The 26,350-nt window shown below is 33.2% G+C and overlaps 2 protein-coding genes across 2 annotated transcripts; both read left to right on the plus strand.

The window, feature by feature from the left end:
- The first annotated feature begins 10,036 nt into the window (after positions 1–10,036).
- LOC115990626 (uncharacterized mitochondrial protein AtMg00310-like) lies at positions 10,037–10,570 on the plus strand. The gene has a single exon (XM_031114438.1). The coding sequence runs from the start codon at positions 10,037–10,039 to the stop codon at positions 10,568–10,570; it is 534 nt and encodes a 177-aa protein (XP_030970298.1).
- A 120-nt stretch (positions 10,571–10,690) lies between these two features.
- On the plus strand, positions 10,691–11,894 carry LOC115990627. The gene is made up of 2 exons (XM_031114440.1): positions 10,691–11,381; positions 11,458–11,894. Exons 1-2 carry the CDS (start codon positions 10,691–10,693, stop codon positions 11,892–11,894), a joined length of 1,128 nt encoding a protein of 375 aa, XP_030970300.1.
- Positions 11,895–26,350: the final 14,456 nt, after the last annotated feature.

The raw sequence follows: 26,350 nt of genomic DNA on the forward strand, positions 1-26,350 counted from the left end.
CCAATAAAAATGCTAAATCCATTTTTGAAAACATAAAGAAACAAAATATTAATAGGATTTTGAGATAGCTTTTAACATTTAATAATAAAATCAAATTAATATGTCGCCTTTTATTAATGCATTTAAGACACTCGACCTAGCCCCTAGGGTTTTAAAGGGCAACCCCATTCATAGTGGATGGGGTAGCCACCATCTTTAGTGTCAATATTTGATTGAATGCATTTAAGACACTCATGACAGCCAACAAGTAGCCAAAAGCCTTGTAGTTTAATTGTTTAGACTTTAGAACATCTCAAAGCTTTTAAGATTCAAATTCTCCTCTCTTGAGTTCCAATTATCCAATAAAAAAAAACAAGTATATTTTTCCAATAATTATTATTATATTTTAAAAGACAAACAATAAAATATCTTTAAGTTTACATTTACTAAACCTAGGCAAACTCTCATGAGTAGTCCATCGGGTATTGCCATGATTATTTAGAAAGTATATATAAATATGTATGTATGTATTTTTATCTTTTACTTCATGATGCAAACGCAGTGTGTATTCTCCGAGCTGGAGATCCTTCTCGTGAAATGTTTTCAAGCATCAGTCCTTACAAGTTATTCGGTACTTGCATGGCAACAGAGCCAAAGCTAGTTTTGCAATAAATTGTCGTTTCTTTGTAATATTAATGTAACTAAGTTTGTGCTCTAATTAGCTTAATTTTGGTGAAGTCTTTTGAAACTCAACCACTCCAAAAATTGATTTGAGTCTTGACCTAATGATAAAGAACAACTGACTACACTAAAAATTGATTTGAGTTTTGGTCTAAAGATAAGGAAAAATTATTATGAAGTGTATGTTATATGTTGAATTTTTATTGTATCTATAAAAACAATAAAATATTCCATTTACCTATATTACTTACTAATATTTGCCCTTTATACTTAGACCTTGAGAAAATATTTCAGTATCATATTTATGTTATATATAATTTTTATTCCGTATATTTATTTTATTTATTTTTTATATTGAATTCTGTATATGTTCTTCTTGATTTTTGTTTTATGAATTTTTTATTTAAACATAAGTCTTTCAATAATAGGAGAAAATTGGCCTCTGCCATTTTTTAAAAAAAAATATAGCATTTTGCTCGATCGATTTCCCAAACTAATTAGGAAAATGCCCTGTTATAACTCGATTGTCCAAAAATCGAGTTTCAAAATGCCATTATAGGGTCTTTAAAATGTTACTATAGGTATGGGGCAATTAAACTAAAAAAAAAAAAAAAAAATTGCATAGAACTCGAGTTTTAAAACGCCACTATAGAGTCTTAAAACGTCACTATAAGACTCTTTAAAACGCCATTATAGGGCTCTAGAAATTTTTTTTTTTTATTTTTTTATTTTCAATTTGTTATAACTTGATTGTCCAAAATTCGAGTTTTAAACTAAAACTCAATTTGTAGAAAATCGAATTTTAAAACAAGGGTATTTCCCTAATTAGTTTGGAAAATGTGACAAAATGCTGGATTAAAAAAAAAAAAAAAAAAAGACAAAAACCCATTTTCTCCTTCAATAATGTAAATCAAAGAGGAATTCCTATTTATAAGGAAAAACCTTTTCCTTTTAATATAAAAGTTGTTTCAAAGAAGGGTCTCACGCTCCTTACGTCATATATACAACCTTGTGGTCATTGTTATACTATGCATGCCCCCAATTGACGTGGGGCATGCATAGTAGAAAAGGTACTTCCCAACTAAAAAAAATTAAAGATATTTTAATTATTAGGAATTTTAAATTAGAGATGTATACGGTTTGGTTAGGTACATTTTTAGGCTATATTTAGTATTACAGCATGCGGTGGCGGTTTGCCCAACCCTTACCGCACCTCATCCTAAAAAAATCGATTTCCATATACATTAAATATCTATTAAGTATATATATATATATATATATATATATATATATATATATATATAAATAGGTGCTGTGATACGATTTTTTCTAATTTTTTGAAAATAAAACCATAAATCGCACCACGTTCGTACCTCCACCGTACCACTGCCAAGGGTGCAGTGCCACATTTTACCATTTGTTTTGATCAGTTTTGTTTTGGTCAGTTTGGGTGAGGTCAAAGCGATTTCTTCATACATAAAAAAAGGATTTTTTTTTTTTTTTTTTGACATTTAGGAAAAAATAATACTTTTAAAGTAGTAATCATTTGTAGTAGTAGTGGTGATTGTATTTTCTTTTTTGAGTAAGTATGTAGTCATATATAGTATAAATATAATATGTCCTAATTGTACAGAATTTGAATTTATTATTTTTACTTTTTTAATATATATATTTTTTGCAATCCATAATTTTGAAAAGAGGTAATTAAACTCCCTTACCTTGAAGTTTGGAGAAATGACATTGTACCCCAAACTTGAAAGAATAAAAATTCTCCCCCCCCACCTACCCCGCGAACATCCAATTGACTAAAGTTTTTTAAATTAATATTAAAAATATTGTGTACTAACATGCTTTTTACTTAAGGGTAGGTTTCCAAAATTATTTTATTTCATAATTAAAATTCATTGTTTAAAAATATTTAATTAAAGTGTATTTTAAAATATTAAGTGCAAATTTGCTTATTATTATTTTTCTTTTTTCAATAGGTTATGAAGAGATTTTTCATTGTAAGTGTTTTGGTATTTATAAATTTTGCATTTTTATTCTAAATTTATTATTTATTTTTTTATAACCCTGGTAAAAATTTTGTAAAGAGATTCTTATAAAACTTTAGAATATTTCATTACTAATATAAAGAAAATGGGAGAGTGCTAATTTCTTCAAACCTCAAGAGAGGAGAGTGTTTTTTCTCTTCATGTTTGGGATGGAGTGTAATTACACCTTTTGAGAATGTGGTTTTTTATGTTGGAACTCATTTGTGAATTGTTAGTGAGAATAAAATTTGATGGAAATTTTCAAGTTTCTTAATTTACTTTGCATTGCATAAAAATATGGATTTATAAATTACTTCCAGCTGGGTAGTTAAGTTATTTTTAGAAGTTTTAAAATGCAGATACTAAAAAATCATATTCTTATTGCAATAAAACCTTTCCCTTAATCTTATAGCCATATAACCCTGAAAGTTCAATAAGTGTATAAAACACCTTGAATGTTTAGACCCTCAATTTACAAATTACTAATTCAAGCTTAATATCAAACAATTAATGTGCGGAATATGAATATAAGCTTAGTACAGAATTGATAACCAATCTAAACCAAATAAAATCACATTCACAGCAGAGATTTAAATGAAAAAGATTAAGGGAAGAGAGATGCAAAAACAAGGACAACACTCAATGTGTTATCAAAGAGGAAACCGAAGCCCTCGGCGTAAAACCTCTTCGCCACCCTCCAAGCGGTAAACAATCCACTAAAGAATGTAGTTGAGATACATGAACAACAGAAGACCCTCCAAGTCTAATCTACCCAATGTACCTAAGCCCTCCAAGCTCCTACTCTAACGAGGTTACGCTGAACCTATTTCTTCTTTAGCTTACTGGATTCCACTACTTGACCACAATATCAACCAATATGAAATTGGTCTCTTCTTAACTGCTTCCTAAACACCAAATGACATTCTCACAGATATGGGTATATTGAGAAAAGGTTTTGGTAATGTACTTCTCAAGGATTTGACAATGGAGAGGAAGAGAGTAGAGGAATTTAAAGAGTCTCTATGTGAAGATTGTGGATGAATCAATCTTATTTTTCTCTAGGGTTTCTCTCTCAAAATTCTCTCTGGAAGCTCTCTGAATATCGTGGGTATAAGGGTATATATATAGTAGGGTGAGAAGGAATGTGAAAAGTCAGTTTTTCCCAAACAGGGTGGTCTGGCGACTTGACCTCGTGACTGGGCTGAGTCGCGAGTTCAAGCCGCGAGCTAATGGCCTGGCCAGCCTGAGACTTTTATCTTGTAGTGCAACAGCTGGCATGCCTCTTCAACTCCCCTGCATGCTCCGCATGTGTGCCAACTTTGGCGGCTTGCCAGTCGCGAGTCACCCGCGAGTCCAGCTGCGAGTCTCTGCATCCTTGCACAATCTTGAGCATTTCTTCACACTCTCTTACTCACTACCTTTACATGATTCCCACCTAAATACAGGGTTACTAATTGCTAAAATATAAGCAAATTTGGCACGGAATAAAGCCAACAAGATGATTGATAAAATTCAACCTTACAAACCCAATCCACTCGACCAATCCAACCTGACTTGAAGAATGACAAATGGGTCAATTGAAATCTGGTGTCCAAGTTTGAAAATTTTTGGGTATGCAAGCAGGTGGCAGTTTAAACTAAATTCCACCTTTTCTACCTAACTTGATCAAGAAAATATGATTCTCTATTAGGTTGGGGTGATGAAAAATATTGAGAGAATAGAAAAGTGAGGAAATATAAAATATCTAGTTTTTCACTATATGCGTATTTAGTTGGGACAATGCAAAAGCAAAATGATAGAAAATTTCTTTATTTAGTTGAGAAGGAAAATGAAAAAATTGTTTGTATTTTCTATTATGTCACAATTACATAAGAACTAATTTTTTAATAATTTATAAGAATTTTTTTAATCATTACAAACTTACAAACTAACCACGACAAATGAAACCTCCAGCACACATCCAAAAAAAATACTGAGTTTCACCATTTCCACCCATTTTCCCATTTGAACCCCCAACCCCCCCCCCCCCCCCCCAACACAAAAAAAAATTCCAAGTTTTTTCTCTCCTTTTCTTTTATTAGTTTTCCATCATTCCACTTTTCAACCTAAGTAAATATGCAATAGTAAGGCTGTGTTTGTTTTGGCTTCAAATTACTTCTGGAAATGCTTTTCCGTATAACTTGAGTGTTTGGTTGAACCAGTAAATTCAGTCAACTGAAATACTTTTCCCCTTTGACCGTAAAATAACCCAAAACACCCGTAAAATCATTTCCGTTCATATTTTCACTTCAAACCATTTCCGAACCGAGCTTCAGACGCACAAAGAGAGAGAGAGAGAGAGAGAGAGAGAGAGAGAGAGAAAGAGAGAGAGAGAGAGAGAGAAAGAGCAAGACCGATCCACTAGAAGCACTGGCGAGATCGCACCCATTGTCGCCACTGGAACATTTTTAGCAAAACAACCAAACACTATAAAATATTTTCCTTTTCCGAAAATAGCATTTCCAGAAAATATTTATTTTCCGGAAAATGTTTTACATGAACCAAACACAGCCTAAGTGTTTAAATTTGTGGGCTCCCCATGGCAATGACTCATTGACAGATTAGGTTATACCTTACCTCCAACATATTTATCTTTCAATTTTTCCCCCTCCATTTTCAAGAATTAATTAGTTCTATTCTCTCTCTCTCTCTCTCTCTCTCTCATGATTTAATCTCATCCTCTGTTACCAATGAGACTTGTAAAGAACGAGAATGAACCAACGACTAATCGACTTGGACCTGAACCTACTCTCCCAGTCATAGCTCCTCCACCTCTAGAAATCCATGGCTTTTGACTCGCATTAGATACTGGCCAATGACACCGTCACGATGTTGTTTCTCAGAATTTGTTTCCCCCTAATTTAGTTAGCTTTATGTTTGTTGGTTTAATTGGCTTGTTTATGCTTCCAAGTTATGGTATTTGCTTGTAGAAAATGAATAAAAATGTACTGACCGTGCCAGAGCATGTAATCTTTTCTTTTAGTTATGTCATAATTGAGGTTGATGAATTAACTATAACCTGCATCCAATCCAGCCAGTTGATATATACATAGTTAGGGAGAGGAGGTGGGTTTAAACCACAGATATAAAACACTATAAAAAAGAAAATAAGAAAGAGTGGAAGAAAAGTCAAGAAAAAAAAAATGATGAATATGATAGACCGATAGAAGGCACAAAGAAGAAAAGAAAATATAAAGTTCATGTCAGGAGAGAAAAAAAAAAAAGTGAATATTACCACAAAAAAAAAAGTGAGTATATTTATTGAAGAATTTAATTCATGCACTATACATATATGATATATGTATGGAAAAATTATAAAAATTTTAAATTTTAAAAAAAAAAAACTAAAAAAAAAAAAAAACTTTGAACTTCACCTAAATTTTAGAGAAAAAATGTATTTCAACCAAGAAATAAAAATGATCAAGAAATAATTTCAAAGTTAGAAAAAACAAAATATATGTATATATATATATATATATATATATATATGTAATGACAAGTATGGCATAGGAAATGGTGACATTTATTTATGATTAATTCATGCTGAGATTATTCTGTTAAGGTGACATAATAGGAGCATTTTCTCTCGTCCAGCTAGCACGAGTCCCCTCTCCCTTCTTTGATACGGGTTCTCCCTGGGTTTGCTATAACCCATAATTTATGCTCTACTCCTTTCTGACATGGTTCAAGCAGTCATTGAAGGTTTACAACATCTCCATCTCAACCACTAGTAAATCAGAACTTTTAGAGGAATGCGCATTGAGTCTCTTTGGTAGACTCCTAGCAGATCGAAATCAGAATTTGAGAGCATTGAAAAGCACTCTCAAATCTGCTTGGAAGCTGGGTTCCGACCTGAGGATTGTGGATGTTGGAAAGAATATTTTTCAATTCAAATTTAACTCCAAATACCAGATGGAATGGGTTGAAAGGAATGGACCATGGAATTTCGACAACAATCTCTTGCTAATGTGCAGATGGAAAAAGGGATTATCTATCACAAACATCTCCTTCACCCACTCTCCATTTTGGGTTCAAGTTTGGGGCCTTCTCTTTGAGAATATGTCTGAAGAAGTGGGAAGGGATCTAGGCAACAAATTGGGTAAGTACATAGAAACAGATAAACGGTCTTGGCTGTCGGAGCAAGCTAAATTCATGAGGGTACGTGTGGACTTACCCATCGACAGACCGCTGTGAAGGGGCGACAACATCGTTAATCCGAAAGGTGAGAAGTTTTGGGTTACTTTCAAGTATGAAAGGCTCCCTACCTTTTGTTTTCTCTGTGGAATCCTGGGACATGATGAGAAGCACTGCTCAGGAAAATCAAGCACCTTTGAAGCACACAGGCAGTACGAAGATTGGCTACGGGCTAACGGGGGTTCTAAAATGGGGAGTGAGAAGCTCAAAAAATCAAATAGCAGTGGCTTTGAGGATCATAGGGAGGGTGGTTCAATTGATTGGCAAACACTGTTGGCCTCTGTTTCAATGGACACAGAGGTGGAGCCAACGGGTTTTCCAATGTCCATTCAAAATGCCGCTCTTCCCAAGAATGCACAGCCGGGTCATGAGGGTGTATTAGACATGCCATCAGTCAAGGCGTCAGCAAGCAATCCGGCCAAAGGTGGATAGGTTAGTTTCTTGAGACCAACACCTCTCTCTGACAAAAATTCCAATAGTTCCCAAAAAATCTTTGTAACGGGAAAGGAGATATGTGATGAATCATCCATCGTGGGCCTCCCTAAGCAATACCCCTCTGAGGCCCATGAAATTACTAGCCCACTAAAACAAAACATAGAGGCCTTCATTAACAATGATACCATTACCAACCACCAAAGCCCAAGAAAAGGAAATTGGAAAAGAATAGCTAGAGCCCAAGGGAAGCAAAACCAAGCTATTAACTTAGACACTCAAAATTTAGTGGGACTCTCGGGCTCAAAAAGAACAAATAGGCTAGACTTCTCAGAAGAAAATGAGGATGAAGGTATACCTTTGAAGAAACACTGTGACTCACACCACTCCACCACATATGATATTTCTAAGAGATTGGCGGTGGCTGCCAAGCAGCACCGCCGGGAGCTATGAATTCCTTATGTTGGAACTGCCGGGGAATTGGGAACCCCCAGACAGTTTATGCGCTCCACGATTATGTGCGACGCTGGAATCCCAATTTAGTTTTCCTTTCAGAAACTAAATCAAAGTGCAAACGTATGGAAAAAATAAAATTCAAGCTTGGTTTTACAAATGGATTATGTGTTTCGAGTAGGGGCCGAAGTGGAGGTCTTGCACTACTCTGGTCCAGTGACACAAAGTTGGAGATTAAGAGCTATTCTAACCATCACATTGATGTGATAATCACGGAGGTAGACACTGGTCTTTTTAGGAGATTTACCGGGTTTTATGGATACCCAGAGACCCACCATAGGGAAGAATCCTGGAAACTCCTCTTCTATCTTAATAGTCAATTTAATTTGCCTTAGTTTTGCTGTGGTGATTTTAATGAAATTCTTTCAATGACTGAAAAAGCAAGTAGAGCTCAATGTTCCCAAAATCAAATGGATGGCTTTCGTCAAATTGTAAATCATTGTGGCTTCAAGGACCTAGGATATTGTGGCCTAGATTATACTTGGTGTAACATGAAGGAAGGGAGTAACAGGATTTCACTTCACCTTGACAGAGCTTTTGCTACTAATGAATGGCTCGGACATTTCAAGGACCCTACCGTTCACCATTTGGCTGAATCCACATCTAACCATTGCATTCTTACAATCATGGACTCACCTCCTCCATCCTGTAGAGGCAAACGTTGTTTTCATTTTGAAGCCATGTGGGTCAAAAGGGAGGATTGCCATGATGTGATAGAAGCTGCATGGCACTTGGGTACTCTCTTTGTCACTCTTGAAGGGGTTGCTTCTAATCTCCAACAATGTGCAAGTGTGCTGGCAAGCTGGAATCAGAATGTAATAGGCAACATTCCAAAGAAAATAGCAGAGAAAAGAGGAGCTCTTAACTCCATTACAACTCATGTAGACCAGGAAGGCAATAGAGGGGCTGAAATTAATCAACTTAGAAAGGAAATAAATGACCTTCTAGACAGTGAGGAGACCATTTTGTGACAACGTAGCAAAGTCCATTGGTATAAGGTAGGTGACAGAAATACGAAATTTTTTCATGCCCGTGCTTCGGAAAGGAGGAAGAAGAATTCCATTTTGGGGCTTTGGAACGAGGATGGTGTATGGTGTGAAAGTAAGGAAAGTATCACAGCCACTGCTATAGCCTATTTTGAGAAAATCTACCGGAATCAATGAAGTCACTAATGCAATCCCTAGGCGTGTCACGGATGAAATGAACTCTAAGCTCACCAAAACTTTCACAAGTGAGGAAGTCTTAAAGGCACTGCAGCAACTTCACCCCCCAAAGCACCTGGGCCTGATAGTATGTCCGCGATCTTTTTTCATAATTATTGGGACATTGTTGGACCTATCGTTATAAACATGGTTTTAAATGTGTTGAATTGAAATTTACCCATGACTAAAATAAACAAAACCAACATCTCCCTCATCCCAAAAACCAACCAGCCAGCCAGAATGACAGAATTTCGCCCCATCAGCCTCTGTAACACCACCTATAAAATCATTTCTAAGGTCCTTGCCAATCGGTTTAAAGCCATTCTACCAAACATCATATCCGAAAATCAAAGTGCATTTACCCCTAACCACCTAATCACAGATAATGTCCTTGCTGCCTTCGAGTTCATGCATTATCTAAACCATAAAAGCGAAGGAAAAGAAAATTACATGTCTATTAAATTGGACATGAGCAAGGCTTTTGATAGGGTAGAATGGAGTTTTATTAAAGGTGTGATGGAGAAATTGGGCTTTGTGGAAAAATGGATTGATATTATTATTAATTGTGTCTCTTCTGTTTCTTATTTAGTGCTTATAAATGGGGAAGCTTGTGGGAACATTTCTCCTTCAAGAGGTATTAGACAGGGGGATCTGCTCTCTCCTTGCCTCTTCCTCCTTTGTGCCGAGGGCTTTTCAGCTCTTATTCATGAAGCTATCAGGAATCAACAAATTAATGGAATTTCCATTTGTAGAGGCTGCCTTTTAATTACTCACATTTTCTTTGTCGATGACAGCCTCTTGTTTTGCAAAGCAAAGGAGTAAGAATGTCATACACTTGTTAGTATTCTCAACATATATGAAAAGGCTTCGAGGCAGAAAATTAACACTGACAAATCTTCAGTATTCTTTAGCTTGAACACTTTTCAAAAATTAAGGGAAAGCATCTTAAACATTCTCAGTCCAATGCAAGATTCCAGGCATAACAAGTATTTGGGGCTGCCTTCCATCATTGGGAAATCAAAAGCACAAGTGTTTGTTGAAGTTAAGGACATAGTGGCAAAAAAGCTTGCTGGTTGGAAGGGTAAACTCCTTTCAATTGGTGGGAGAGAGATCCTTATCAAAGCGGTGGCTCAAGCAGTGCCTACATACACTATGAGTTGCTTTCAACTCCCTAAGACTCTTTGCCAAGACTTAGAAAGTATGATGAGGAGCTTTTGGTGGGGGCAAAAGGACAAAGAGAACAAGATTGCATGGGTTAGTTGGAGGAAGATGTGTCGATCTAAACTCCATGGAGGTATGGGCTTCAGAAACATACAAGCCTTCAACCTTGCCATGCTAGCTAAGCAAGGTTGGAGAATTCTCACAAATCCAGACTCCCTAGTGGCTCAAGTTTTCAAAGCAAAATACTTTCCTTTTGATGATGTCCTCAATTCCAAAAAAGGGAGTAACCCCTCATATGCTTGGCGAAGCATTCACAATAGTCTTGAGGTTATTTGAAGGGGCACAAGGTGGAGGGTGGGCAATGGTCGGCGAATCCATTTTTGGGATGATAGATGGTTGCCAACACCATCAACCCACACGGTGATTTCCCCCCAAGCTAACTATGGAGACTTTCCCATGGTGTCTTCCCTCATAGACAATGACACTAGATGGTGGAGAGTTGATGTAATTAATGCCACTTTTCTGCCTCCTGAAGCCATCACCATCCTTAAAATCCCCCTAAGTTATAATCTGCCAGAGGATTGTCTTATCTGGATAGGCAACAAGAAGGGTGAGTTTACGGTTAAAAGTGCATATTATATAGCTTCAGGTATTTTGGATTCAGTTGAGGATGGTGAAAGCACCTCAAGCAGCTCAAGGACCCTATTGTGGAAGTGGATATGGCAGCAAAAAGTCCCTCCGAAGATCAAAATTTTTGCTTGGAGGACTTGTGTCAATGGTCTTCCAACTATGCAAAATCTAAACCACAGAGGAGTTCATTGCTCTAGCTTCTGCCCATTATGTGACAAAGCCATTGAGACCACAGTCCATGCACTTCTTCATTGTGATCATGCAAAAATGACTTGGGCATTTTGGTACAATTTTCCTGTGGACCTCTCTACTTCCTTTTGTGACTTGGTGGATATTGCCTTAGATTTTATTGCAAAAGGCTCCTCGAATGATCTAGAGCTCTTCTTTGCTGTTGCTTGGTCTATTTGGTGGAATCGCAATCAAGCAATTCATGAGGACTCGGGCTCCCCTCCAATTCATGCTAGGGAAATGGCAGGTGGAGTCTTGGCCGAGTTCAAGGCAGCTTGGGAAATGGCAGGTTTTATCTCAGTCCCTTCCTCAGCCCAAGTGGAAAGCTCCACCTATGGGCTTCTTCAAAATTAATATTGATGCAGTAGCTTTTGAAGATGGGAGGAACTCGTGCATCGGAGTAGTCATTCGAGACAACATTGGTGAAGTTCTTGCAGCTTCAAGAAAGGTTTTGCCTGTGTCGTTCTCGACTGAGATTTCAGAAGCTTTGGCCATGCAAGATGGCGTGCTTCTCGCAGCGGAAATGGAAGTCTCCCATGCTATTTTTGAGTCTAATGCCTTATCCATCATTCAAGCAATTAACGATGGGATCCATGGTGGTGAGCTCGGGCACATAATCAGGAACATTAGGGAAGTGGCTGCTTTGTTTACTTGGTGCTCTTTTAAACATCTGAAAAGGGAAGGCAACAAAGTTGCCCATGAGCTTGCAAGGGTAGCTAGGAATTTTGGTGCTTCACAGATTTGGAAAAGGTCTTTCCCAAGTCTTGTTGAGCATCTTCTTATTGAGGATCTCTATTTGTAATGCTCATGCTTTGTCTCTCTGTTGTAATTCAATTTCAGTTGAATGAAATTCACATATTTGCCATAAAAAAAAAAAAAAAGGTGACATAATAGGAACTTGCAAGTTGCAATCAACCTAGCTGACCATTGGACATCGCCATCTACGACATGATATACTTGATTTTAGGGATGCATGGCATAACTGAGTGATGGAATTGTAATAATATTCTCACCTGCCTCGTCAAGAAAGGCGAATAAAAAAAAGAAAGCAAATAAATATGCATATTTGAACATAGCCATATTTTTGTCACGTCTGAAAAATAAGATTGACATATGGGGTATTTATATGGCAAAATCTGCTTCTTTCACTCTTTCTTTTCTTTTTTTTCTTTTTTGTTTAATATTCTTTTTACTTTAAATTCATGGTAAAGTAATTTATAAAAATATTGTGAACTCTATAGATACATGCTAGATCATCCATTAAGAACAAAAACCTTTGCATACTTATTAAGTTATTGACCCTTCGCAAACTATTAAATTATTTTTTGGGTTGGAAACCTACGTGTTTAAGATATGATATATTTTAAGTTACAAAGTTATGCTTTTTCATTATTATTATTATTATATTTTAAGATATGATATATTTCAAATGTTGGTGGGAAGACTGAACTCCAAATCTTTCATTTGATAATAAAAAACTTTATCAGTTAAGATAACAAGAATCCACATTATTTCATTTATTTGAATATTAGCTTATATGTAGAAGCAAGGGTTCAAGTTGGCCCCATCCAAAAATTCCATGCACCTTTATTACTTTTTTTTTTTTTTTTTTTTTTTTTTTTTTTTTTTTTTGTAAATATTTACTATAATGTCAAACTTAATTCAAAATATAGAAAATAAAGGTTTCCTAATTTATTAATGTTTTTAAATGTTGGAAGTCAGAAAAGATAAAATAAAAATAAAAAAGATAAAAAAGCAAAATTTTCTTAATTAAAGATAAAAAATATATAAAAAGAAATGCAATCTTTAATATGGTTAAGAGATCAAATTCTTGAGATGATAATTTATTATTGGCAGAAATTACATTTTCGTCCCTACATTTTCAAGCAATTCCCACTTTGGTCCCTAGATTTTATTTTTACCACTTTTAGTCCCTATATTGAAAAACGCTTCCCATTTTGGTATGAAAATGCACACAAAGCAAATGGTAGAATTAAAAAAAATATTAAAAATATTTTATTTTATTTAAAATAAAATAAAATAAAATAAAATTTTAGTTATCAATAATTTTAAAATAAAAATATTAAAAATTTTAGTTAAAATTAATTGTTCTTCATCATGTTCTTCCCTCAAGAACATGGTTGCCCAGAAAATAAGAAATTCAAGATTTTCTTCTCTTTTATTTCATTTTCTTAGCATCCAAACAAGCAAAAACATATACAAAACCATGATCAAACTTAGATACTCTAACACAATCAAGTAAGAAAACCTAAAACACTTAATCAAAAAAATAATAATAATAAAACAAACAAAACCTAAAACAAGGTCAGATCAAAAACAAAATACCAAAACTCAAAGCCAATCCTCATCAATAAAATACACCAAAACACAATTATGAGCTAGTCAGATCAAACCATGGTGACCATCAAACCACAATGACCATTTGGGTTTAAAGAGAGAGAAGATCAGATCTTAGAGGATGAAAGATTGAAAAGGAAAATGTTGTCCATTTTCCACATTTTACAAATTCTCAAATATAATAATAAAAAATAAAAAAAACAACCACAAATCTCAATCTCTCTCTGTTGCTCTATGCTTCTTTTCTTTTCAATTTGAGGATTGGAATTTTGGAATCTCTCTTCGAATTCACAAAACGGGTTTGGTCTCAGCAATGTCTTCTTCACAGTCATCACTAAGCTACTACAACACACTTCCCTCCACATCCACAACCACTGCCAACACCGCCGCTGCGCACTCCGTCTTTGCCATATACCATCCATGGCATGAGCTCGTCCAACCATTCTCCTCCTTCACGCGCTCTTACACACTCGGTGAAGCCACTACCCTCGTTAAGCGCAACCTCAATCACTTCCGCGTGAACTACATGTTCATCGCGCTCCTCATCCTCTTCCTCAGCCTCCTCTAGCACCCGATCTCCATGATCGTCTTCCTCGCCATCTTCGTCGCCTGGTCTTTCCTTTACTTCCTCCACGACCGTCCACTCTTCCTCTTCCACATCACTGTTGACGATGGCATCATCTTGGCCTTGCTCTCCAGCATCACCATCGTTGCTCTAGTCCTCTGTTAAGGACATATTTTGTGTAATTGGCTAATCCTTTGACAAAACGCACTTTACTTGTAATTGGGTAAATTTAGGATGTGTTTAATACTTCAAGAAATCTTGTTTCAAGATCAAGTGTTGAAGTCATCAAGTCTGTCTAAGAAACAAGTGAAGAAATGCTGAGTTTTTAAAACTCGATAACTGCTTGACACCTTTCGACAGCTAAGCTATCTATCAAGCCTCTTAAGGTGTTTCTTATCGTAATTTCGACACCTTCTTTATAGCTGGTCGATCGATCGAGAAACCTTTTGTCTCCTCGATAGCTTCTCGACACCTGGTGGATCAATCGAGATGTTCCTCGACACCTTCTCGACACCTTATCTGTCGAGCTTTACGAATTTCAGATTTTCAGCCAATGATGACATGTATGTGTAGGGTTTCTTTTCTCACAACCCTAGACCTATATAAGGCTTATTTTAGAGGCCGTCACATAAGAGAATACAGGGAGAACATATGAAAAAAGGTGACCAATGCCTTATTCTCTCTGAAAGAAGCTACTGCATCTTTGCGCCTTAGGGTTTTGTAACCAATTGCTTCTTGATCTTCATTGTTGATGAAGTGAAGAACTTTGCAGCCAACAATCTTCTTCCAGTTGGTGATTGAAGTCGTGTATTGGGATCCACGCAATTGGTTAGTCACGTACTGGAATTTGTGCATCAAAGGGTGGTGTTCATATATTGAAGAGTTCAGAGGTTCTGAAGCGGTAAAAGGTTTCTGCTGTGAGTTCATCTAGGAGAATTGTAGAGTCTAGGGACAAAGGTTTTGTACTAGATCTGAAATTTCTCTTTTCTATAGTGGATTGCTTTTCGGGAAGGTTTCCTCCCAGGTTTTTTACTGTAAAACTAGTTTGTTTCATTGGTTTTCCTAGGATATCATATCTTGTCTTATTTATTTTTTCGCTACATGATTTTGACATAATATTGATGTTTGTTTGTTTTAACACGTTTTATTAATAATAAATCTAATTAACAACTTGGATTTAAAATTTGTTAATTCTATCAACCGAGGTCTAAATTTCCCAACATCCTCACCGATGTCTGGCTCAATGTCCTTGTTTCACTAACTCTGGGTTGATAATAATATATGGGACTACTTAAGTGTTTTGGGTTTTGTTAGTTGATTGTGTTAGAGTATTTGAGTTTGATCATGGTTTTGTATATGTTTTTGCTTGTTTAGATGCTAAGAAAATGAAATAAAAGAGAAGAAAATCTTGAATTTCTTATTTTCTGGGCAACCATGTTCTTGGGGGAAGAACATGAAGAACAATTATTATTTAAATAATTAAATGATAATTAAAATTTTATTTTATTTTAAAATAAAATAAAATATTTTTAATATTTTTTTAATATTGTTTGCCACATGTGCATTTTCCGTCTTTGATGTAACGGTAGGGACCAAAACGGGAAGCATTTTTAAGAATAGGAATTAAAAGCGGTAAAAATAAAATCTAGAGACCAAAATGAGAATCGCCTGAAAATGTAGAGACGAAAATTTGATTTTCGCATTTATTATTTTTATAAAAAATGAATGTACAAGTAATAAAATTTTAAACTAATTATATAATAAACTTCTTAATTTGATCTAGGTTTTGAGTTGAGCTCTAAAGTTTTAGATGCAGAGATAATTACAATATATGGTTTAAAATTGTTATAATTTAATGATTTTACAAGTTTAACAAAAATTAACATAAGTTGTATTTGAGGTTTATTTAATTAATAAAAATCATTTCAAGATAATTATAAGTTGAATTTGGAAAATTAAAAAAAAATTACAATACAACTTAAATTTTTATATTAAAGCCAAATAAATAAACACAATATAATGAATTTGTTATATTTGTATATATAGCTTTTATATATTTAGCATCAAAATACCATTTTGTAGTTACATTAGTGTTTTTTTTTTTTTTTTTTTTTTTTTGAATTGGTCTTTAGTATTATATATATATAAAACCGAAACTTTTGAAACTCCCACAATTTTCCACGTCAGCACAATATTAAAAAAATAATAATAAAACAAAAAAATAAAACCAAAAAAAAAAGTCATAAATTTTTAATTTTTAAATCTGATTTATTTCTTTTTTATTAAATATATATACTCTCCTTTCACAAACCAAATACTCTTACCCGATATAATTTTGAAACCAAAACCCTCTGAAACCAAAACATGTAAGGCAGAACCTCTCCTCTCGACAAAACAAAACCAGCACCCTTCCTTTCGACATTACTCACCAAATGCAGAACCTATGCACTCTCTCAAACGCAGATCTAAGCTATTTCATAGAAAGCTTGCAAGGGCACGACCATGGGAGCCAACATTTTCAATCTCCGACCCATCCTCCATATCATAGCATTCTCTCTCGGTATCTCTCAATTAATCTATGAATAAACTATTTTCCTATTGTCTTTAATTAGGTTTTTGTGTCAATTTCAGGATTTCGTCTTTAATTAGGTTTTTTTTTTTTTTTGTCAATTTAGGGATTTCAATTCCTAACCCCTTTTTCTCGCTATTCTTTTTTGTTGAAGTCAGGGAAACATTCATAGAAATTCAAATTCTACAGGTTTTGTAAGAAAGTGGAGATGTATTGAAGAGCCTCCCAACCTTCAAAATCTGACAAAAATCCTACAGGTTTTGCTTTACCTTCAAGTTTTGCTTTATTTTGCTATCTAGGTTTTTTAGCACATTTGATTTAGCTTAGCTTAATCATTTGTTTGATTGAATAATTATTTGGGCACCTAAAACGTCAGCCTTCTTCAGTCCCCTATTTTTTTTTTTTTTTTTCAAACCTTCTACCTCTTTTGTACAAGTTCATGTCTTTTTTAATCAAATTTGTCAAATTTGTTTAGAAATCTATAACTATAAACAAATTTAATTAGGGCTCTATAACCATTATCTTATAAATAGTTTTTGCGATAATGTTTATTCTTTTTTTTTTAAATATTATATATATTTTCTGTGCACCAAACCAATTCACGGCTGTTCAGTTTATAATTCTTTGTACATTTGTGTTGTTCCTTCTCTGCAACAGATTTAAAACAGCAGATTTCAATGAATACCAAACAGCAACAGATTTAATTCTTTGTATATTCATTTGCTGTTTTAAAGCAGGTTTCATTCTTAATTTTTGCTTTTCCATTCACTTTTATTTAGATTTAATATTCCTGATTAATTTCTACTTTTTTATTGCCTTTCTCTTCAGTCTTTTCCTCCATTCAAATCAAGGCTAAAGGTATGGTATTTGTTTGCCTCTGTACTAAATTTCTGGTTTTTTTTTTAGTATAGGGTTAACTATTTGTCTATGTACATCTAATTTCTAAATATTGTAGTGTTCTGTTTACATTTAAAGAACTCATGAAACTTAATTTGAATTGTAACTTATCATGTATAAATAAATTTTTTTTTTTGAATTTTAAGTAATTAATAATTGCATTAGTATGCTGTTGAGACACACAATCCAAATAAAATTGTAAAAGAGTCATGAAGGTTGGTTGAATTTTACTTTGTTTTAATGATCATGTTGATTATATGTGTGCTTTACCTATAAACAATTGCATTGTTGTATCTTCTGGAGTTTGATTTTTAAAACTAGAACTCGCATGAGCAAATTATATAAATATATATATATATATATATATATATACATATTTAGAAATCTTGCTCCCACAATGATGATTGCTACAATATATATATGTATATATATATATAATTTTTTTTTTTACATGTAATTTCTTTCTTCTAATTTGATATACAATTTAAAGAATCTATGTGCAAAAAGTGCCTAAGACCATCTATCAAGTTACATATTAGATGAAAAGGATGAATAGTTTCATTTTTGTTGTTTGCTTTATTATTATTATTATTATTATAAGTTCCTTTGAATGCAAAGTTAGCATTGGATTTTGTGGTTGGGAGAGTGGAAAAGAAGACTAGCTGATTGGAAGCATGGTAGACTGAAGGAGTAATTCCATCTCATTCTTTATTGTGATGTCTTTGTGATCTTCTTTCAAAGCAAAGTTGGTACTTTTCTATAGAGCTTTTTGATATGTTAGAGAGGTTTTTCTGTGCTTTTGTTGTTGGAATTCTAGATTTTAAGTTTTAGTCTTGAAATTCAATCTCAAAGTAAGCAAAGACAGAAATACATGTTTGATCTGATTCTCTCTCTTATATACCTACGACTGTTTTTGTTGTCTCTTTGAGTTTTTGTTATAATATGTAACATTGGTTACACATTTTTGGATTGGATATTAGCTTTAGGATGTTGATTATAATGACAAAATTTTGTATAACCTTATACACATTCTTATGCAGTGACCACATTGCACTTCTTAAAACTTTTGAAGGATAGAAGGATACAAACCGTAATCAAAAGAGTCATTTCACCTTGCAAATGACAGAGGATATGAGAATGCAATTGGTAGATCTATTTAGCATTGGCTTTGTAAACAAATTGATGAGTGCTAATGTAAGTTCTTTAAGATTTTCAAATTTTAAGGCATTTGATTTGCTAAAATCTTATAGATACTAAAAACTTTCTCGTGCATCGCACGGGTTAGCGACTAGTTAATATAATGTGCGTGCTGTGCGTGTGCATGCATAATATGCGTGTACTTACATATATCCATTTGTCTGAAGACATATATATTAGATATAAATTCTCACGAAAGTCAAATCCTAGCTCCGGCATTGTATACCCTTTGTAGACTCACTCATAACACCCTTAATTAAATTTCTATCACCACCCTTAGAGAAAAATAATAAATAAACAATCGTGGTGCGAGTGTGCCAAGTAGAAACTCTCTTCATGTCCATGTGGCATTCTTCAAACAGAGGCAAAATATCTGTCCTGATATTGAGTGAATGAGTACATACGCGTTGAATGAATGGCAACATAGATTTTCTGATTACTTTTTTCTTAAAGGGTGGACCACATTTATCATGGAACACTATTTCGCACGTAGAATTGTAAATCTAAAAAGTTCTCTCTCTCTCTCTCTCTCTCATTCATTCATGAATGAAAAGCCATAAGATTAAAATTTCTAAAGAACATTACTATCACTGGATTCTACAAGCTTAGCCCATGTTTCACAAATGAAATAAATTAATTAGACTTGTTCGCGGATACGTTAAGGATATAAGGGAATAAAGGGATTATCCTACCAGGAAAATTCAATCCTCTCTAGAAGAATAAAAACATATGTATATATATAAATACGCTTTCTGATCATTACTCCAAAGCAATTTAGCACAGCGGGTGAATTACTGTGCAGTCTCCTCTTGGTAAACTGTCGCACTACCATGTTCCTATAACATAGTTTCCGACTAAGGGTGTGTTTGAGATTCGTTTATTTTACTGAAATTGGAAATTTTTTACAGAAAGTACTGTAAATAAAGGTAAAAGTTAGTTGAAATAGTATAGTGAAACCTATGAATAATACTAAAAAGTGCAGTGGAACCATAAATAGTAACAAAAATAAGCTGAAATAGTAAAATAAGTTGGCGAAATTAAGCATGACAAACGAACACATAGTAGGTTGTTCTCACTCCGAATTGCATCATGGGAAGATAGTAGAATTTACTGCAAGAATCAAAAAAATTTAGAGGTTACGGTAGGATTATTAGTATTATTAGTTTTAGTGCTTACGGAAATTTAAAGAAGAAAAAGTTGTTGATAAGAATAAGAACTAAATATATATATATATATATATATATATATGGATTAATTATTGAAGCAACTAACCTTAAATTTTTTTTGAAAAGGAATATAAAAACCTTGGTGCACTTCGCGGGTTTGACTTTATTCATAAAGCTTACATGTTAGAAGATACATTAAATAAAAATAAATAAAAAAAACAAAACAAAAAAAAAAAACCAGCATGTGAAATTACAATTTTGATCTAGTTTAATTTTTACTGAAACCTAATTTTTTGATTGGTTAAAAATTGGATATGTGTCAAACTTGTATCCAAACTTTTTTTTTTTTCTTTTTTCTTTTTTCAGTGCAAAGTACGCCACCCTGTACTTAAACAGTATTAACCTTATATGAAATTAGCTTAAAATATGTTTCAATGTAGTTCTTTTATTTAATTTTTTTTTTCTGAAAACTCATCTGCCTATTTGCCAAAAGTTGATTAATGTGTATGGCTTGCATCTGTAGTCTTGTATCCCGTCTAATACTCTAGTGCAATGACAAAAACCTTATACTAAGTATTTTTGTGCTCAAGGGGGAGGTTATACACCAGTAAATAAAGTTAAAAAATAAAAGGTGTTGCCAAACCCAGAATATGTGCATGTGTGAAATTGTCCAAGCAATTTCCTACTAAAAGAAGTGCTCAACAAATCCCTGCTTTGTTGCATATTTCATGCACATTAAAAAAAATAATACTGCATGTTCTAGTTGGGTAATGCATTTGACTCACAATAAGAGACAATTATTTCGTCTGTGAATGTCGGCACACATTGTTGAACAATCTACAGTGGTTATTTTTTGTGCTTAAGGCAGAAGAATTGCCGGGCAAATCACCTTTGGCAGACGGCACACTCAAGCAATGAATGGGTCACACGCTTAGTGGCTGCCTGCCAAATGGAGATTTTGCCCTGTAATGCGACCGCACTTGATGTCTAGCCTCAATGAGTGTTTGTATCCAAACTTGTTATTTATGGTTGCCTAGAAGAGGCATATCCCATGGAACAATGCCTTTTTTTTCTTTTTCTTTTTTTTTTTTCTTTTTTTTGTGGTTAAAGGCTTTCTATCACTTTATTCTGTATTCCTTAGCACTCCAAATCATAATCACATATTTGAATTCCATTCATAGAATTTGACTTTATTAGACTCCATGGGTCAAAACAAGTATTACTACGACTTTGTGATGTGTGTTGTCTTGTCAATATATTAGCACGGCAGTATATATTACACTAATGTGGGCATCTTTCAGAACAAAATCCTCACATGATTCTTATATATATCAACTTTGTTAGTCAATGCATGATTAGAAACCCCTCAATTTTTAAATTCTTTTTTTTAATGTCCCAACCTAAACCTCTAAGGTCATTCAAAGCGTGAATTTCACAAAGAATCTACTTGAAGCTCTTAGCTCTGTGGTTTCACAGAAACATGCTTAATAAATTAAAAGACAATTAAAAAAAAAAAAAAGGAATCGAAAAAAGAGAAAAGAATAGGCCATTGTAGATGCTTTAAGACGGAAGATCCAGAAGCATATTCTCGATGTCTTTATGTCATACAAGTGTAAGCTCCTGCTCGTGGCTGTCAAGTGCCATCAAAATGGTCCCCGCAAGTACTTTGCATATGCAGAAACTTGAGGCAGCAATTGGTATAGGACCTTGTGGATTTAATAAGCAACTTGTGAGAATCCCAGTTTTAAGACTAAACCTAAAGTCTTGGAAATCGTTGAGGGATGTGTTGTGTGTATATTTGTGGGGTTTGACTTACCTTTAATATTTTTTTAATTGGAATCTCTTTTTATTTTAATAAAAAATTACCACATTACCCACTAACTAAATAAAATGTGGAGATTAAAACTCATTACCACTTGCTATTGTATATTTAAAACAAAAGAACATATCTAATTGAAAAAGTACTGTAGGTAAGCCAAACTCATATTTGTGTAAAGTCGGCATTTACTTCATTAAGGGAAAATTTTTTATAAAAAAAGAACACCATTTATGAATATACCTCTTTATTGATGATTGAATAAACTATATTGGTGGATCAAGAATGAATAAATTTCATGGCTTTGGTCTTATGTACAATATAATGAGATAGAAAATTGCAAGGTTTTTTTTTTTTTTTTTTTTTGGCTAAATAATTGCAATGCTTTTGATTCTAGTTACATCCTATGAAAAAAAAACAATACATTGTTTAATTTGTTTCCTAGTTACAATCTAGAAAAGAAATATATATAGGGAAATATTCTGCAAACTAGAGATTCAAATTTGAATGCTAGGTTATGAAAATGGGAATGTGCCCAATCCAAATATTAGCCTTTAGGAGATTGATGGTAATGCTCTTGTTATGCTCTGGACTCACTCAACAATTATGCATTGCATGCTTGGATGCTATATCATGATATTTACAAATGTTAAAATAAACCTAAGCATGAGAGAGAGAGAAAGAGAGAGAGAGAATGAACAATATTGATCAACCCATCTTATTATCAATCAACATATTTCTCATATTAAAACTAATGGAGTTGGTTCTTTTACCTGTACGTCAATGCCTTGATGTCGGATTTTTAAAATGAATATGATATATTCTTCAATTTGGTAGATATCTCAATTCATGATCTTCTACTTGATTGATAGAGAGATTTGTGGATGCTAATGAACAAAGGATGTTGTAATGCATGTTCTAGCTCACTTGATGTTGAGACTTAATGTGGATGAGAGAAGTGTTTGAGTTTTTATAAATGATGATGTACAAAATTATCAGTGAGTTGATTATCCACACGCACAATTATTGAAGTACCTGAAAAACAAAAAAGGTGAAGAACCTAAAAAGAGTACCGGTGGGGTGTCGGTCAAAGATCCTTCGAAGGTTAAGTTAGTGATAGAAGAATTTCCAATAACTCAAAAGTGTAAGAGTTAAGAAATCACACGTACCTTGGAGAAGAGGAGGCTTGGTTTTTATATAGTGGTATAGGGTTGACCGAGATCCCATGGACATAGGATTTTCCTTGTAGGGAAGATATACATAGTTAATGTTTTGAAATCTTAGGGTTTAACTTCTCATATTTGGAAAACACGAATATGTAGAAGGATCTTTGAACGTGATATGAAAGATCTTTCCATATAAGGATGTATGAGTGGAGAACACGCAAAAAAGGTGTGGATTAAGTGGCGTTCTTACCCGACGGATACATCCTTACCTGTCGGTATTGGGTAACCCGATGTGGCCCCTCCTAACCGATGATAAATGCAAGTGGAGCACATGGCCTTATGCCGCATCGTAATCAACCCAAAGAGAACATAGTACCCGATGGGTAAAAAGGAGACCAAAGGGCAATTCAAACCCAAAGGGTAAAAGGAGTTAGAAAAATTCTGAGTTAGAAAAATTCTCAACCATAATATTCCTTATCAATAAACAAGATTTGTCTTTACAGATCTAAGAAGAGTAGTATTGCATGTTCAACCTAATTTCTCTTAATTTTTTTTCCCTCAAAATTTCTGCAACACCTCACTACTTAATTTTTAATAAGACCTCAAGATGCAGAAAGTTAAATGTCCTCTCAAATTTTGAAGGAAAAGATCCATTGATTTGATGATAGGGGGTAAATTTATAGAGTGAAATGGATTAAGGGTTTAAATTTCCCTCATTTCTATCTCCTCTAGGATTTTTTTTTTTTTAACTTTTTTTTAGAGAATTTTAACCTATGGTATCTGCTTCTAATAATTACGCTCTTTGTCATCAGACCAAAACACCAATCGGTTTTTGGTGTAGGCGGGGATTAAATCTCAGATCTCTTATTCAACCATAAAAATTTTTACTAGTTGAACTAACTGGAACCCATAACTTGTTTTTTATCTTCATATACATTTAAACTACATTTCAAGTTGATAAGATATGAGTCAAAACCCATATTTAGCGGTCATCAGAACATAAAATGTGTCAAACTTCCACAACATCAAGCAAGAAGTTATTTTGGTCATATCTAAGGGCCTTGCTAAGAACAATGCCCTCAATAATTTGGGCTATGGGCTGGTTTTTTGGCTTGAGGTGAGAAAACACACTTGTAGCCGTTTAGTCTCTTGGGAAAATGTTTCTTATCAAATTAGTTTGGAGAAAAACCTTTCAAACATTTCCTATATTGTTTATTGGATGTGAATTTTGAAAATCTAACAGTTAGATTGCATGTTCTTATTATATCCTCTATGCTTGCAAATTTTCAAAAAGATCAAATATCAATAGCTATTTCATCAATCAAATATTTAAATTTCAAGTTTTTATGATATAAAATTATACATAAAAAATGAGTTTATTGATTGAATAGTAAATAACATCCAATTTAAATGAAATTTGACATGATTATTAAGAACATAAAGAAATTCTAATCTAACAGTTAGATTTTTACAATTCACATCCATTAAAGAGATATAAGAGAAGTTTGAAGGGTTTCTTTCCAAATTTGGAAAGAAACCCTTCAAACTTCTCTTGGGTCAACGTTGAGTTCTGGTCTAAACTCCCAAATCTATTCCAATTTGAAAATCCTAACAATATATTAATAAATATAGTACTTAATTCTCCATAAGGGTGTTGTTTATTATATAGAAATCATGATCAAAACTATTAATTCCTACTAGCATGTAACTTATGCAAACGCATGGTTGCATTTAAAATTAATCACAATTTTTATCATAAAAATATAAATAATTGTCAACTTATTAAAAAAATAGCATGTAACACATGCATACGTATAGAAATATTTAAAATTAAATACAATTTTTATCATTAAAATATAATTAATTAGTTAAAATATTTTGTTAAAAAAGTAAACCTAATTAGTCACATATTAAAATTCACCTAAATTTAATACTACTTATGATAATTTTTTTCTAATTTTTAATAAGATAGAACATGTGGTGATCTTTGTTGTGTGGTAATTTTTATTGAGTATATGTGATTGTTTTTTTTTTTGTTTTTTTTTTCTTATAGTTCATTAATATTAAATTCTTGGTATTTTGTACTCATTAACTCACTTGGCACAAAGATTAAAAAACTTAAGTAGACACATGACATAAACTTAAGTGGATAATTATGGTGTGGTCCGCACATAAATTTCGACACATGGCGCAAAATTGGATTATAATTTTAAATTCTAATTTCAAATCCTGATTGAACTTTCTCTAAACTTTACCTATTAATATATATATATATATATATATATATGAATTCGTGAATTTGATTGTTCATTTGAGAAACTGCTCAATAACTATAATTTTTGTAAATATCACAATTCTAACTTCCACCTTTTAAGTATGATATATCAATACTCACTTAAAAGTAACTGCATTGAAATAAAATCTTAAGCATATATGATATATCAATTTTTGTAAGAATTACTAAGCGCTTAATAAATTCAAATTCTCATTTTTTTTCTTCATAAAACAAACTACATTGAATAAAATTTTTTAGAAAATGAAATTTTTATCTTTCATCCACTAAATGTATCAATGTCATTGTCCGCTGAAATTTTTTTAACTAAAAAAATTATCCAAAATGGTTAAACTATAGTTATTTGATTACTAAATGAGTTTTTCTATAATTGAATCTTAAAATAATTAAAATTTTAATTTTGAAAAATATAATAATATCTAAAATGAAATATAAATTCAAATTCTAGAGAATCTGAACATATCCAAATAACATAAATATCAATTTTCTTGAATTCCAATTTTCTTGATCTTTAAACTCTGTCTATAAGGTCGGGAATTGTAATTGAAATCCTCAACAATTGAATAAATATGAGCATTTGGATTTATTTTTCCACTTCTTACCCATGATGAAACACCACAAAAATCTCATGAACTGATGGTATAGTAAATTAAACTTGGTACCTCCGGGTTTTTATCATGGCTCATACCAATAAGCAGTCCACCACCCAGGTACCCCTTGGGGGTAGATTACTTATTTATAAGCATTTTTTTTTTTAATGAACACTTATTAATAAGTATTTTAATAAGCTAACTATCTTTTTAGCCTTTTGCAATTGCATTCTATCATTTATATAAATGCTAAAAGCCAAATTAAGGGGCTAGTTGTGTGTTATCTATACTTTAGCCTATAAAAAAAGCCCCAACTTGACATATCTGTTTCATTGACTTGAATTTATTTCTACGCCAAGTTTGAAAATATGATTTGAAAAAGTATTAATAATTTAGTGGTATTAGAAATAGAAAATAAATATTGATTGTGCTTCAGTGCAATATACAATTTTTCACATAGCATGTACACCTCACATGTAGGTTCTGTACATGGGACTTAGATTTATGTGAGAGAGAAATGTAATATATACCAATTATACAGAATATGTTAGACTCTTCCTGTAGACTGTACATTGAGATTTAACATCATTAAAGTTCTCTATGCTAGCCATGGATCCAATTCAACAGTCCAAGTATATAAT

The sequence above is a fragment of the Quercus lobata genome, chromosome 5, assembly GCF_001633185.2.
Source record: "Quercus lobata isolate SW786 chromosome 5, ValleyOak3.0 Primary Assembly, whole genome shotgun sequence".
NCBI classification, from domain to species: Eukaryota; Viridiplantae; Streptophyta; class Magnoliopsida; order Fagales; family Fagaceae; genus Quercus; species Quercus lobata.